General features: G+C 40.7%; 1 protein-coding gene across 2 annotated transcripts in view; it reads left to right on the top strand.

Moving 5' to 3' along the window:
* The window catches only part of PHEX (phosphate regulating endopeptidase homolog X-linked), a 207,388-nt gene that overhangs the window by 171,280 nt on the left and 19,513 nt on the right, over positions 1 to 16,595 (top strand). For both annotated transcript variants that reach the window (XM_021704426.1, XM_021704494.1), the window contains exon 16: positions 12,177 to 12,231. In XM_021704426.1, coding sequence (XP_021560101.1) covers positions 12,177 to 12,231 — 55 coding nt within the window. The remainder of the gene's footprint in view (positions 1 to 12,176; positions 12,232 to 16,595) is intronic.

Genomic DNA, 16,595 nt, shown 5'->3' with positions numbered 1-16,595 from the left:
TTGGGTCCCTGCTGGAGGAGCAGTGGCCCGACTGTGCCGCGGATCACGGTTTATGGCCACCCCGAGCTGAGAGCTCACGCCTCGGCTCCGTCTCTGCAGCCGGCTTCCCCGCTCCGTTACCTGGGAGCTCTGCCACACTCAGGCACCCCCAGTCTTTCTGTGACCCCGAGGGTCCTGAGACCACACTGACCCGGAGGGTTCCACCCCCCGCTTAGCCACCAGAGTGACGTCCCTCAGCGGAGCCGACTTCTAAAAGTTCCGATTTTGTGCCCCGCGGCTCTATCACTTGCCAGAAGCGGCCGCCGGAGGCCCCTCCCCCGCCGTCTATCCTCCGGAATATCGCCTCGGATTCACTTCTCCGCACGTCCTACCTTCCAGAAAGTGGTCGCTTTTCTGATGAGAGAGTTGTTGCTCTTCTTTTCTTCGATCTCCTGTTGGGTTTGTAGGTGTTCAGAATGGTTTGATCCCTATCCAGCTGAATTCCTGAGAGGAGATGAAATCCAGGTCTCCTACTCCTCCGCCATCTTGCTCCGCCCCCTCCATGTGTTTTTTTAATTTCTTCTTTTATTTCCTGGTTGACCCATTCATCCTTTAGTGGCATGTTGTTTAACCTCCATGTATTTGTGGTTTTTCTAGATTTTTTTCTTGTGGTTGATTTCTAGTTTCATAGTGTTGTGGTCAGAGAAGATGCATGGTATGACTTCGATCTTCTTGAATTTGTTGAGGCTGGTTTCGTGCGCTAATATGTGATTTATTCTGGATAATGTTCTGTGTGCACTTGAAAAGAATGTGTATTCTGCTGTTTTAGGGTGGAATGTTCTGAAAATATCTGTTAAGTCCATCTGTTCCAGTGCGTCATTCAAAGCCATTGTTTTCTTATGAGTTTCTGTTTAGATATCTGTTGATATAAGTGGGGTGTTAAAGTCCCCTACTATTATTGTATTATTATTGATGAGTTCCTTTATGTTTGTTATTGGCTGTTTTATGTATTTAGGTGCTCCTGTGTTGGGTGCATATTTACAATAGTTGTATCTTCTTGTTGGGTTGTCCCCTTTATTATTATATAACATTCTTCTTTGTCTCTTGTTACAGTCTTTGTTTTAAAGTCTGTTTTGTCCAACACAAGTATGGCTCCTCTGCCATTCTTTTGATATCCATTTGCATGATAGATGTTTCCACATCCCCTCACTTTCAATCTGCAGGTGTCTTTAGGCCTAAAATGAGTCTCTTGGAGGCAATATATAGATGAGTTGGTTCTTGTATTTTTTTATTCATTCTGACACCCTATGCCTTTTGGTTGGAGCATTTAGTCCATTTATATTCAAAATGATTATTGGTAATATGTATTTACTGCCATTTTATTACTTGTTTTGTGGTTGTTTCTGAAGATTTTCTCTGTTCCTGTCTTGTCTTTCTCTCTCTCATGTTTTTAAGCTAAAAAATTTTAAAGTTTGTGTCATCATTTAAAGATTTTGTTGAATACCTCTCAAACTTATGTTTATCTACAGATTTAAAACTGAAACTAGGGGCACCTGGGTGGAGCAGTCGGTGAAGTGTCCAACTCCTGGTTTTGGCGCAGGTCGTGATCTCAGGGTCATGAGATCAAGCCCCACGTTGGGCTCCGTTCTTGGCACAGACTCTGTGTGAGGTTCTCTCTCCTTCTGCCACTCCCGCTCGTGCTCTCTGTCTGTGAAATAAATAAATCTTAAAAAAATTTGAAAATATGGACTCATCCAATAATGCTGCTTCCCCCACACTGAACATTGTAACATGAATATTGTCTCCATTTATTACATGTAATCCTAAGGTGTCATGCATAGTATTCCACCAAATAAAAACACCTTGATTTCTTTAGTTAATTTCCTACCAATAGATACTTAGGCTGTTCGTTTTTTTGTTTTTAAAAAAAACCTCTGTGGTAAGTTTTGTGATATGTTTTTATGCAAATCTGAGTCTATTTCTTTAGGGTAAATTCCTAGATGTGGAGGAATTGCTGAGTCAAATGGTGTGTCCATTTTAGGGGTTTTAAAATACATCTTACCCAACTTCTCTTGAGAAAAGTAGTGCCAGTTTATATTTCCATTAACAATAGAGGAGATGGTTTTCTTTTACTGAGATATGCCTTATAAAGTTGCTTTTGGAGGAGATGAAAGAGACTTTTTTTTTTTTGGTCGAATTGACATAAGGGAAAATGTTAGTCATATTTTCATTCTTAAGACCATTATCTCAAACCCAGATATGGATCAGGGACCCAGACAAGCATTTGCTGAACATCTTTTATATTCCCAGGCCTGGGCTATAAACATCACTGCGTTTAGTGTCAGTTTTGAATACCTAGGACAGCAATTGTGTATATGAAATAACCTGTTGGAATAATAGAATAGGAGATACAGAGCTTTATAGTGGGGGGAAATTTTTGTTTTCTTTGCCAGATATTGAACTGTAGCAGTGGTTCTCAAAGTATTTTCCCGGATCATCTGCATCAGCATCACTTGTGATGAACGAGCATCTGGGTGTGGGCCCAGCAATTTATATTTTAAGAAGATTTTAACCATCAAATGTCTGCTAGATGCTGAAGTTTGAGAACCTCTGAGGTATAAAAATGCAGCAAATGCAAAATAGGTCAACTTGGTTGGGTAAAAGGAGGACTAACTTGTCTTGGTTGCCTGGGACTGTCCTGATTTTAACACTGAAAATGCTGTATCCCAGGAGCTTCCTCAGATTTGGGCAAACAGGGATGGTTGGTCACACTGGTAAAAGAGAGGAGGTTCTCTTTGTTGCAGCCTAAAGGTAATTATGGCAGAAAAAGTACAGAAGAGCCAGAAGAGGAAGTTTCAAGATGGAGGACAGATTTTAGAAGCTGCTTTCTGCTTGTCAGTTCTAGGATGATAGATGCAGTGGCAGGAGGTTACCTGTAGGAAGCCAGCAGATGGCTAAGGCATCTTCCTGAATCCCTTGACATGAGTCACAGCTGTTAGTACTTGATACTTTCTGGAAAGGGGAAGGTTGGCATTCACCAAACTACTGCAAGATGCCAAATTGAAAAAAAAAAAGCCACTATTAATCTGAGCAGTGATGACAATGAAATCGCTTTACAGCAGAAAATATAACCAGAAGTGCTTTGTAATTGCAGCAATTTCCATGTCTCAACTGATGGTCCCCTAGATTCTAGAAGAATGGTATCCGGCTTATCTGATTATGAGAACTAAGCCTGAATAAGATGTAACACTTATTTCCTCTTAGAGTGAGCATTCATTCTGGATTTTCCAAAGCAGTTGCAATTAAAACTATTTTTGTCCTTTGTACAATGATAATTTGTTAGCCATGTAAAATTTCAGTTTTGAAAGTATAGTCTGCAAAATTATAAGAAAAATATCTAATTATATGTTACAAGCACAGTATTGAGGAGTGGTGAAGAGAGGAGAATGAGACTAGAGGGCTGATTTATATACATGAGTTAAATATAAGAAGTGCCTTATTTTTCCTAAACCAAGACTTCTGAATTTCTTGGCATATTGGAGTCACCTGAGGTGCTTTTAAAACATACTCATGTTCAAGAGATTATGGCTCAGTAGGTCTGGGCAGAGGCTTTGACATGGGTCTACTTTTTAAAAGCTTCCCAAGGGATTCTGATGTACAGTTGGAATTGAGAATCTTTATCCTGACCTAAACCAGTAGGTCTCAACTAGCACGTACCAGAATAACCTGGGGGACCTGCTGTAAACTCTGGACCCCACTCCCAGAGTTCCTGACTCAGCAGGTCTGGGGTAGGGCCCAATAATCTGTGTCTCTAACAAGTGTCCAGGTGATGTTGATGCTGCTGGACCATGACCACATACTGAGTGCCATTCTCTTAAACCACTCCTACCTCAAACCTCAACTGATTTCACTGGTCATATCTTTTACTCATTAGTATAGACATATGTATAGCTACCCCTCTCTCCCAAAACACCTCTAAGCATCTTTACTTAATTTAAAACATATTTCAATGAAAAAAATACACTTTAAAGAGCTTTGGTATCAGTTCACCTTTTTAGATATGACAATACAGAATTTTTTGTTACATCCCTTTTCCTTCACTAGATAGTAGGTTCTTTGAGGACATTTGTATGTTCACAGCTTCCCTGTGTGGGTTGGAACATCATAGGTGCTTAGTAAATGTCAGTGGCCAATGATTATATGTAGAAATGGCATCATCGTAACCAAACCCAACTCTTCCTGGCAGTTTTTACAATGGTATTTAAATATATTAACATCTCCAAAAATAGGGTCCAAAAATATGTTCATTTAGTGAGCTGTAGAACTAGGAGCTGTTATTGCATAGGACAAATAAAATAATCAAGTCAGCAGAAGTAACTACAAGTGAATCTCACCAAGAAGTATAATAATGTTGCTAAGACAATATATCAGCAGTAAGTCCTGAAATGTAGATTGATACAAGGATTAGCTCAGTAATATAAGCATACACTTAAGACTTTTGAAAATAACTGTCATAACATGCACTAGAATAAAGCCATGTTAATACATCAGTAAATCCATGCAAAAGGCTAAACATCCTATTATTTGACAAAACTAATAATACATTGTATTGATACAATCAGCCCCTTAGCAAAAATATCACAAACACCCATAGTGAAAAGAAAACAGACACAGATACACAGTCAGTGGAAAATCCAAGTACATCTCTGGAGAAAGCAGCTATAGCAAGTATGGAAATGGATTGAATTAAAGAGGTCAGCATGTACTTTGGCCTGCACATTCTCTGGCCCATTGGATTCTCCTTTAGAATCCTGCCCCCCCCCCCCATCCCCATCACCTTCTTTTGAACTGAACTTTATCATTTGGCCCTGGATGTGCCTCTTCTGCCCCAGAGGCTACTGGAGGGATCCTAACTGAACAAATTCACTAATGCTAGTTTCTTTAAAGAAGTCAAAAGATAGATTGAATTTAAGAATGAATTGCTCCCAAATTTTAGTTGAGTCTGAGTTGTCCTCCATTGTATTAGTATATTTATAAAAGTTTGCTATAGAGAAAGGGAAGACACAGACAGTCTGGGTTTTAAAGCTTGGCAAGTGAAAGTTGGAGGCCTCCCATTTTGTTAAATCTGACCAAACATGGAAACAACAGGAAAAGATGGTTGAGTCTGACCACAGTTGTCTTAAAGAATTACCATTTGTAAGTGTCAATATAAAAAAAAAAAATCCCCCAAACTTCCACATAACATAAAACTTTGGAAAGTCATGCTTTCAAAATATTTGCTATATGATAACTTTCCTGAGTCATATGCTTTTATGGGTATGAAACTTAATGTGGCAGTTACATGAAAGCATGCAAAGAATGTAGGGAAAAGAGAATATATTCATCCAGTATTGTTAGGACCAAAGGACTCTGATCTAAACCAGCATTTTATCTGATTTCTCTTTCCACATGTCACAACCATAGAAGGGGAGCATATCCTACTTTATTCCTTGGCAGTAGGGACGCCTGAGTACACAAGGGTGATGGAACTTGCAGGGAGCTGGGCAGGGCTTTTCATCTTGTTAAAATCTGCATTCTGGTTGAGAATCTATTGGGGAAAAAAGTGCCAACCTCAAAACTATACTAGTTCTGCCATAAATGCAAGAGAATGGAATCAACAAAGTCTTTAATCTAGAACAAAAGGAAAAATAACTTGAATAATGGAACATATCTCTGTTCTGGTATTGAGTATGGAAACCTCAGGAAGTAGCACGTTGGTGATACCAATAGTAACGTGTAATGTTTTCGATTTCGGCTAACGCCGTATACTCATAATCATAGGTAATGCTTAACCCTGATTATACTTTCAAGTTTCACAAGATGCAGATTCCATTCACTCAACAGATATTTATTGAGTGATTATCACATGCCAGATAATGCAGCAGAAGCATAGTGAAAATAAAAATCCCTTTTGTTATGGAGCTTGCTTTCTAGTTGGGGGAAAGACAGACAATAATTTATACAGAGCAAATACAGTGTAGAGTGTCATAGATGATGGTATTATGGTGGGATATAAAGCAAGAAACGGGGTAGGATAATGCCTCTTTCCTTTAAAAAGCACTAGGGAAGGCTTGAAGGAGAAGTTGACATTTGAGTAAATATCTGAAGCAAGCTATGCAGATAGTAGTGGAAAGAAAGTTCCAGCATTGGGAGAGAGGAGTGGGGAGAAAGGGAAATTATTAATGTTGTTCATGTCTCTTCATACAGTATGAATTTGCTATCCCTGAGTATATATTTTTGTTTTCATGGGTCTGAGCTATGGGATAATGGGCTAATTTTGTTTTTTTCTCTTCATTTGTCTAAAGAACCTAACTAGTGCAATTTTCCGGTAACAAAATGGATACTGAAACCCAAACATATCGAGGCATTTAAGTTTTCTTGGAAAGCGGTTGCTACAGTTAAGATACAACTTTGTGACTTCAAAGGTCAAATAGTTGAACCTGCCTGAGTTAATCGCCCACTGAATATGGTCGGTTCTGTCCTAAACAAAAATGCCTCAAGGTTAGTCAGTTATTCGCTGATGCGGGAGTTGTGGGGAAACTCCAGCAAAAAGGGAAGGTTTGACTCCAGTAGAAAGCCGAAAACAGGCCTTAGTGGTTTTCCAGGGTGCAGATCTGAAAAAGAGAAATTTTTACTAACAAACAATGAGGTTATTACAATATATAGATAAGAATATTTTCTTTTGTTAGAATTTAAAATTTTTTTTTTAGATTTATTTATTTGAGGGAGAAAGACAGAGATAGCGAGAGAGAGCACAAGTGGGGAGGAGAGGGGGAAGCAGGCTTCCTGCCGAGCAGGGAGCCCGATGTGAGACTCGATCCCAGGACCCTGGGATCATGACCTGAGCTGAAGGCAGACGCTTAACGGACTGAGCCACCCAAGCACCCTCTTTTGTCAGAACTTTAGTCTTTTGAGTTACATATTCACAACTTGTATTTTTGTTTGAAATAGGAATGAAATTTGCTGGTGTTGACAAATGTGAGAGCAAAATGCTATTATGTAAGCTTAGTGAACTGTAAACAGTTTTTGTATAACCTTTAGAAGAATTTCCTATAATATATACACATTTATTTTTTTTTCAAGATTTTATTTATTTATTAGTGAGAGAGAGAGGTAGAGAGAGAACATGCGCAGAGCGAGAGGGAGAAGCAGACTCCCCGCTAAGCAGAGAGCTGGACGCAGGGCTCGATCCCAGGACCCTGAGATCATGACCTAAGCCGAAGGCAGATGCTTAACCAACTGAGCCACACAGGTGCCCCGATACACATTTATTTCTCAGAGTTAATTTTCATTACACGAGTTGATTACCTTTGATTAGTTAAAATTTACAACATTACGTCTATGTCCAAAATCCCTTTAATCAGTCATCACCTCCTAGTTCCCGTTAGCTCCAAGAAGCAGCCACTCTGATCCCTTTGATACATATTTTACAGACCTTTTCTGTGCATTTGCGTTCATGTACTACACAGATATGCTACTTATTTAAAAAATAGAAATGGTGTTTATCTGTATCTGTGCCTTGCTTTATTCCAACAACGTGTCTTGGGAGATTTTTTCATGCTAGAATATTAAGATCTACCTCTTTCTTTTCATTTGCTGCAGAGCAGTCCATAGTATGGTTATGCCATAATTAAGTCATTTTTCTCCTTCTGGACATCTGGTTTGCGGCACACTTTTCTCAAATTGTAGCGATGCAGCAATGAACATATTTAGCCATGACTCCACAGTACACATGAACGAGTGTCTGGGCAGCGGCTCTTTTTTTTTTTTTTTTTTTAAAGAATTTTTTAGGGGTGCCTGGGTGGCTCAGTCGTTAAGTGTCTGCCTACAGCTCAGATCATGATCCCAGGGTCCTGGGATCGAGCCCACATCGGGCTCCCTGCTCCGCGGGAAGCCTGCTTCTCCCTCTCCCTCTGCCCCTGCTTGTGTTCCCTCTCTTACTGTGTGTGTGTCTCTCTCTCTGTCAAATAAATAAATAAAATCTTTAAAAAAAATTAAAGAATTTATTTGTTCATTTGAGACAGAGAGAGAGCAGGAGCAGTGGGGAGAGGCAGAGGAAGAGGGAGAAGCAGACTCCCCACTGAGCAGGGAGCCCGACATGGGGCTCGATCCCAGGATCTGGAGATCTGGAGATCATGACCTGAGCCCCAGGCAGACGCTTAACCATCTGAGCCACCCAGGCGCCCCTGGGCAGCGGCTTTTGAAGTGTGGCTCTTAGACCAGCAGCTTCAGCATCACAAGGGAACTTGTTAAAGACACAAATTCTTAGCCTCCTCTCCGTACATACTAACTCAGAAACTCTTAGGGTGGGGCCGGCAATCTGTTCCAATAAGCCCTCTAGGTCATTCTGATGCCTGATAAAATTTGAGGACCACTGGCAGGAATATATATGCGTTCATATACACGTAGATGCCCACATGTACATATATAGTTCTGCTATAACGTGACATACATGTTCCTAAACATCACTGTGTTATGCAAAATTGTGCAGTAAAAGCCACAGGCTTATGGGATAAATGGGGTTCGGGACACAACAATCAAAAACATTATCAGTGACACATGAAAACAAAAGCCAGGAGCCTAATAAAAATGATAGCACAGGGGTGCCTAGGTGGCTCAGTTGGTTAAGCATCCGACTCTTGATTTCGGCTCAGGTCATGATCTCAGGGTCGTGAGATCGTGAGATAAAGCCCCGCATCAGGCTCTGCACTCAGCGGGGAGTCTGCTTCGCTCCCTCTTCCTCTCCCTCTGCCCCTCCCCCTGCTCACACCATCGCTTGCTCGCTCTCTCTCTAAAAAACATCTTTGAAAAAAATGATAGCACAGTCTTACACATGTTAAATGAGTAAATACATAAATACTACAGTAAATATGGCATTTTCCCCTGGAAAGGCCTGAGGTTTGTTGAAGTGGGTGTTGGAGGACTTGCAGCTTGTGAGTTACTGTGTCGTGGTTGAAGGAGGGTGATCTGAAGTTGCAAGGAAAATTTTAACACCAGGTGTGGGTGTCTGTGGCTTCTAATGCGTGTGGCAAACTGAGGTAACCAACTGGTCCATGTTGGGATGTGTGAGTTTTGTGTATTCCTGTGTGGCTCAGTTCATTTGGTGCATTTTTTTGCTTTCACTTAGCATTTCTTGAGGACGAAATTAAACATAAGCAAACATGAAGTTGGAATTATGCCCCAATTTTTTCCCCAGTGTATCAATCACCTTAGAGCAAATTTGCCTTTTAAATATAAGTGTTATAGCAGAACTGACTGTATGTAACTATACATATGTTTAACATATGTTATGCAGAAAAGGACCACATACACGACTGAATGCTAGTTTTTCACTTAATATTTTTTTCCACTTAATATCTTTTAGATATTTTTTCCATGTCAGCACATAGTTACTCATTTTTTAGAAGTGGCATTTAAAGCATTAAGAGATGACTAAATTGCTCATCAAAAGGCTTACAACAAACAGTTTACGCTCAAACCAACATGCTTCCTATACCCTGGCCAGTATTACCTATTATCAAATTGACTAATTTTTTTTACCAATCTAATAGTTACATTTTTTCCCTTCCTCTCCCTCCCTCTCTCCTCTCCTATGTATATCTCTATGTATGCATAATGTGTCCATATGTAACACATAATATGGATGCAGGCACATGTATGTGTACACACACATTTACATTGTGAGGATGCCTCCCATAAATATACTGATAGGAAAAGGAGCTTTAAAAAAAAGCTTTAAAAGTATGAAACTGGTGACGCAGTGCTGAGATGGGGGGGAAAAGGAAATACAATGGATTTGCAAACAAAACAAAATAAGAAAAGCCTATTAAAAAGGGAGAGAAGAGAAAATAATTCCCTTTCTGTTTAATTATTTTTTAACTTCTACCTTTGCTGAATACAACTTATCCACTTCCTGAGATACGATCCTGCAGCTTACACTGTGAAGCCATTCACTTCAGCAAAACAGCCCTAAGGGCATCAGATTCTTGTGTTGAGCAGTGGAGGGTTCCATGGCCCCGACAGGCTGAGCAGACACAGCTGACCCGAGGCGTGCGATGGCTGTGGCCTTCGAGTCTGGGGCCCCTGACAGCAAAAGCCGCAGAAACGGAGGCACATGCAGGTGTCAGATGTCTTCCTGTAAAGAGGTTGGCAGTGGACAGAAATGCTTCCAGCTGGGCATGGTACCAAGCAGGAGCGCCGTAATGATTTCATAATTAGATCCCTTTGGTTCATGATCATTGTTCTTATTGGGAAATATTGCTTTTTGATGATTTGTTGTCTGAGACGAGACTTTCACATAAACACTGTGATTTGCATATATATGTAATATATATTTGCATATATCTCTCCAAGTTCGAATGACTTACTAAAAGTAATCACCAAAAAAGGATGGAATATTGATGTAAAGATGCAAAAAAAATCTCAGGCAATTTTGAAAACGATGAAGATTAATATGATGTTGCCCCTTCAAAGTCATGCGTTTTCCTCTCTATGAAAGTAGCAGGAAGAGAGAGAACTCCTAGCTAGATCCATCTCTGTTTTGCAGTGAGGTTTTTGTACCTTGAAATCTCAAACTGATATGAAGAAAATATAAAGAATAGGTATATGGAATTAACATTTCACTTCTAAACTAAGAACTTGCTTTCTTGTCCTCACTTCTCCTCCCAGTGTCGTAGTATCCTCTCATGGCCGGGGGTAGACAGAATGTGGAGAGGGAGAGAAGGAAGGGAAAACATTTTAACTCCTAGAAGAGCTTTCAGTCTCACGGGGGCTAGAGCGGTGGCTGGAGCAGGCAAGGACATTGCAGAAGGGGGTGCTCGCTCCCTCCCCCCTTTGTTTTGTCTTCTGTTACTATTCTTTACATTCCCAATTGTTATGACTTACTAACGCAGCTCTCAGAATCCGCCCAGGGTGCCAGATTTAGTGGTGAGTTGCAATACCAAAGCAAAGTATTTCTCCTGCTCATCTGGACAAAACCAGCTGCTTAATTTGTATGGCCCAGTGGCAGATGAAAATAGTTCAGAAAGCCAGAAAAAGTGCAGTTAAAGGTGCTCAGGTATGCAGCTTTGTCCTGCCTCCCGTGGCCTTTCTTTCTCTAGACTTGTCAGTTTTTTATTTGCTGTTTAATGTCATTGTTAAGTTGTAGGAAAAATAAACATTTTCAGTCATCAGTATAAGTTTATGGTTCATCTTCATATTGTGTAATGTCAGTTTTAAATGAAAATATAAGAGCTTTTGACTTACCTGTGGAATCACCAACATTATACAGTTTGTATTTTGTAGCTTATACATGCATAGGTATTTTGTTCTTACCAGGCCAGTGGAAACGCTGCACAAAACTAACCCAGCGGCTTTTGTTATTTCTTAATACATGTACATTCTACTCACACTGTCTACCTCTGGCTTATTGATGAGTAAGGGAGGACTGAAAGGAAAAGGAACTGTGGGTCGCCCTGTCTTTCCCCTTCCTCCTATGTAATTTTCAGTGTATGTGGTTGTTTAATACAGAGAAGTAACACAAGTAGGAAAGGATATAACAGGGTTCCTTGGTCATTCTTGTTTCTCAGAATGCCACTGCCTTTTTTTGGGTGATCAAAGCAAATCCTGGTTCCAATGGAGAGGGCCCTCTTGGGGCTGCTGGAGGCCCCTTCTACTCAGTCCTAGATGTCACATGCTTCCCTTGTACTCACTTTGAGTCTCACTGAATTCCCGCACATTGTGGGTCTAGTGGAGTTCTGTGTTCGTAGGAAGTATCAAGAATGCTGCATGCAAATGGGGCACCTGGTGGTGGTGGGGGGGGGTTGACTGCATAGGTTGCGTATCCGTGTAGCTGGCCCTCTCTGTATCAGGGAAAGCTGCTGGACAGCCAGAAGCCTCCTGCACGTGCTGTATAAAGGAGCCCAGTTCACAGCAGGCTGGACAATGCCAATAGCATATTCATGCAAAGTGGTTTCCTTGAAACTCATGTGATGCACTTATTTCAAACTCCATTGAATTAATATCGTTTTAGAAACAGTTGAATCTCTTAGAATACTCCCAGCTCCACGAAGAGGACCTTTCAGATGGACCTTTGAAACTTCCAGGCTAAATCTTGAACCAAGTACTCCTCATCGAATCAGTCTCTGTATCCCTTACAGTTTTGTTTGTCTTTCTCCCAGGGTTTCCAGCAGGAGAGCTCCAGAAGCCCTTTTTTTGGGGAACAGAATATCCTCGGTAAGTAAATGAGTGAAGAAACCAGTTATTGACGAGTAGGGGAGAACATGCTGCTTTGGCAGAGAATAGAATATAAAGTCACAAAAATCAAAACAAAACAGAACAAAAAAAACAAAGCCAGTGGTTGTTTAGCACAAGAAGGGCATGGAACCTGGTGTGGGCCAGTCCCGCTTTCATCATTTTAGGTATTTGTCTTCCTATTCTTTTTACCAGGATGTATGACTGGACAGGAGAGACAACTTCTACACATGGAGCTTTCATTTTTATGCATTTATTCACTTGTGCATTGACTCATAGTACAAATATTTGGACCTTGAAGGATTGTTGGGATTTGAGTTGATGGTATTGGGTCGGACACCATACAAGAAATGGAAGAAATAATGTGAGAAGAGGAAAGAAAAGCGTGTATAGAATAGCAAAGATTTTAGTTTGGCTGGTTCAAGTCATATACGAAGGGAAGTAGTGGAAGAGACATCTAGAAAAGAAGTTTGATATTGGATATTGGAGGGCTCTGAGTGCTGGGTAAGGAGCCTGGACATTAACAAGCAATAGAACATATAGAAGTTTTTGAACAAGTAAAGATAATCAAATTTGTCTTTAGAAATATAACCTGGGTAGTAATATAATAAGTCAAAAATTGATAGTCTCTGGAGTTAGAGATATTAAAGGTCATTAATACCAACAGATTGTAGACTTAAGTAATTCAGAATTTACATATATAGTGGGAATTCTGATAATATTCATTGTTGGTAATATCACCACTTTTATTGTGTGCCTTTGTTTGCTCTGGTTCTTTAATATACAGAAAATTTAGTCTTGCTTTTAGAAGTTTAGTGTCTTGTGTTTTGGTTTAGATAAATGACAATTTAAATATTTTGTAGGTTAAAAACATATGGGATCACATACATATAAAAGTAAGAGAAATATGGTGGCAGTATTTTGATTTGGACTTCTCCAAAAGCAGACCCTATGACAAGGAATCGAGTTCAAGGAGTTCTTATGGGAGGTGACAGCAGAAAACACCAGCAGGGAAATGGAGACGTGAGACAGGGAGGGAAGGAAGCCAATAAATTGTGTTGCATGAGTTTCCTGTGGCTACCATAATTATCACAAACTTAGTGGCTTAAAACAACATGAATTTATTAGCTTATGGTTCTTTTTTTTTTTTAAGATTTTATTTATTTATTTGAGAGAGAGAATGAGAGAGAGCATGAGAGGGAAGAGGGTCAGAGGGAGAAGCAGACTCCCCGCTGAGCAGGGAGCCCGATGCTGGACTCGATCCAGGGACTCCAGGATCATGACCTGAGCCGAAGGCAGTCGCTTAACCAACTGAGCCACCCAGGCGCCCTTAGCTTATGGTTCTTTAGGTCAGAAGTCCAACCTGGGTCTCACTGGGGTAAACACAAGATGTTGGTACAGCTGCATTCCTTTCTGGAAGCTCTGGGGAGGAATCTGTTTCCTTGCCTTTTCTAGCTTCTAGAGTTGACCCACATTCCTTGGCTCATGACCCCTTCCTCCATCTTCCAAACTAGCAAAGTTGCATTTCTCTGACCATAGATCCATAGTCACATCTCCTTCTGACTCTCCTCTTCTGCCTTCTCCTCCACTTTGAAGGACCCTTGTGATTATATTGGGTGCACCCAGATAATCCAGGATAATCTCCCTATTTTAAGCTCAGCTGATTAGCAACCTTAATTCCCCTTTGCTATGTAATAACATCACATATCATGACTTCTGGGTATTAGCATGTGGACATCTTTTGGGGGCCTTTATTCTACCTACCACATATGTGTTTCAAAGCCTGTTATCACTGTGAGCAACTGGGGCTCAGTCCTGCTGGGGAACTGTAGAACATGCTTCAGCATAATCCCACCTCAGGGGCAAGGTTGCTGGGGTGTTGATCATCCAACTCCCCTTCCCTCATTGATTTGAGGGCTGCCACCTGCTGTATTAACTCTCTGGCGTTGCTCAGTCTCGGCCACGAGGGCTCTGGTAGCCAGAAAAAGTCCTCAGGCAACTAGTTTCAGGTGTTGGCAGTTGGAAGCTGTTGTATTGGTGTGCTCAAAAATGGTGAGTGCTGAGGGGACCAGGAGCAGGCATCAGTAAAGCTTACCTTAGGGAAGCGCTCCATTAGCATAAATGAAAATTCTTGGTTTGCATTAACCAAATCCCTTACTATCATCCCAGGCCTCAGCTGCATAGTTTTTTATTAGTGCTCAGATATTTGGAATTGATTTTTCCCTATTATTCAAATCAAAAACTTACACATATTTCTATAAAAATAAAGGTCTAGGCTAAATATTCTCTAAATTTCCTTCAAACTAAAAATGTCCTAGAATTCTTTGATTCTGCTTATCTTTAGCAGTTTATCTGAGCTTCTGTTATTGTGGTTATATACCTAGAGACTTGGAAATAGTCTGGTTAGGTTTTGAAGTTACTGATTCAGTGAATTTGTTTATTGGGTCCATGAGCATGATTTTCTGATCTAAAAGTCAAAATCATAGAAACCTAGGAAATAATATTAGTATCTGTGAGTTTAGCTTTAGGCTGAGCCATATTTGATACTTGAGTAGGAGAGAGATTTGTATTTTTTTCCTAGAGTTCTATGTCCTCACTGAAGCCTTCCATCCTCTATTACGGTATCTGCTCAATGAATAATTATTAAGCATCTTTTGGGTACTTGGTGTTGGAAAGATGGAGATGCTGGAGACATGGGAATCACAGTCCGGTCAGCTGGCTTCCCATACATCTGTTTTGGATAGCTAGCCTCCAGACCCAGCAAGTGGGTATCCATTATGTTCACACTGGTCAACTTAGTCTTTCCCTGAAGGTTGGGTCTAGTTCTGGGGACATCAACAAGCTAAATTGTTTCTAGAGGAAAGATTCAGGATTGTAAGTAGCCTAAGACAACACCCCAAAGTGTGTGTTCCATGAAGTAGTAATAGAGGTAAGTCACCCTCCCTTTTTTTTTTGAAGAATTAAAATATTCAGCAGCATAAGAATTTCCAAGAAGTTCTGTAAGAAAGAAACCTATTTAAATGTGTTTAACCCAGAGGTTCCTAAGCTCCCCCTTTGCCTTTGTTTTGGGAAACGCTGGTCTAGAATTCATGGCTGAAGAAGAACAATTTAAAGAACTTGAGGACACTTGAAGGGGAACCTTGTAAGTGTCTTCACATTTTTGAAGGAGAGTTAAGGTGGCAGACAATTTACTGTATTCAGGGGGGTCAGAGGGTATTTAGCTAGAGACTATACGAGACCAATAGATAGAAGATGTAGGAGAGAGATCGCGGATCAGTGTTAGGGAGAGCTGTTTTATTTAGAACCACCTGAAGAGGGACCAGTCCCCCTCATGAGCTCCTGGTTATTAGAAATCCCAGGAGAAGTCCTATGACTATTGGAATGGGTTTTTGTGGAGGAGGCCCATGCCTCTGCCAAGGAGTCAAAGTAGATAACCTGAAAGCTGCTTTCAAATCGGAGATTTTGATGAGTTTCTGATTCAGGCACAGAGTAGCCCTTACTTGATGACAGTGTGAGATCATGGTTGCTGCACAGCAGCCTGGCCGTCCTCTTGTTGACAGCAGAATCCAGGGCACATGTTAAACCCATGGGGTGGGTAGTAAGAACACGAGAGAAACTGAGTAGGTGGAAAAATGGTCATTTTTTCCATTTTGTTTTTGGAAGACTCGATTTTTCTCTGCAGCAGTCTTCTTGTTTCTGGCCAGCCGGCCCCATTTTAAAAGGCATTTGAGTTTATTTATTTTTATGGCATGCTCATTTAATAATGTCCATTGATGAAATGGAAGATGGGACTTCAGCATTCTGAAACATTATCATTGGAAGGCTCAGTCATATAAAATTACTTTTTCTTGTCTCCCGTCCAAAGGATCACGATTATGTGACTGAGAATTGGAACTTACAGTGATTCAGTCATTTTCTGAATTCTTTATTACCCTTCGCAAATAGGAAGCTCATCAGAGCCGTCCCTCTTAAGGGACATTGATTGCAGAGCAGTTCCTATAAGCTTCCATTGTTCATCCCTTAAGCCCGTCCAGTCACCAGCATTGACCAGGGGTTATAGAGGCCTGAGTACTGTGCTCAGGGCTGAGAGGCATGAAGAACCGCAAGGTTACAGGCTGCATAGTGTAGAGCCTGCTGCAGAAACTAGCACTATGTAAAATTACAAGTTTGTCCCACACTGCCATGGGAGCTCCATGATTGAAATGCATAATTTTACTCTTACTTTCGTAAGGAAGGTTTGCAATGATGTAAAAACAGTAGAAAGCGTTTTTTTCAAATGCAAATTACCTTGCAGGAAAGAAATAACAAAGGAAAGAATTGCCACGGGGGGCTCCCATGGCAGTGTG

This window comes from Neomonachus schauinslandi, chromosome X (assembly GCF_002201575.2).
Source record: "Neomonachus schauinslandi chromosome X, ASM220157v2, whole genome shotgun sequence".
NCBI lineage: Eukaryota > Metazoa > Chordata > Mammalia > Carnivora > Phocidae > Neomonachus > Neomonachus schauinslandi.
This window is presented reverse-complemented; position numbering and strand designations above follow the sequence as displayed.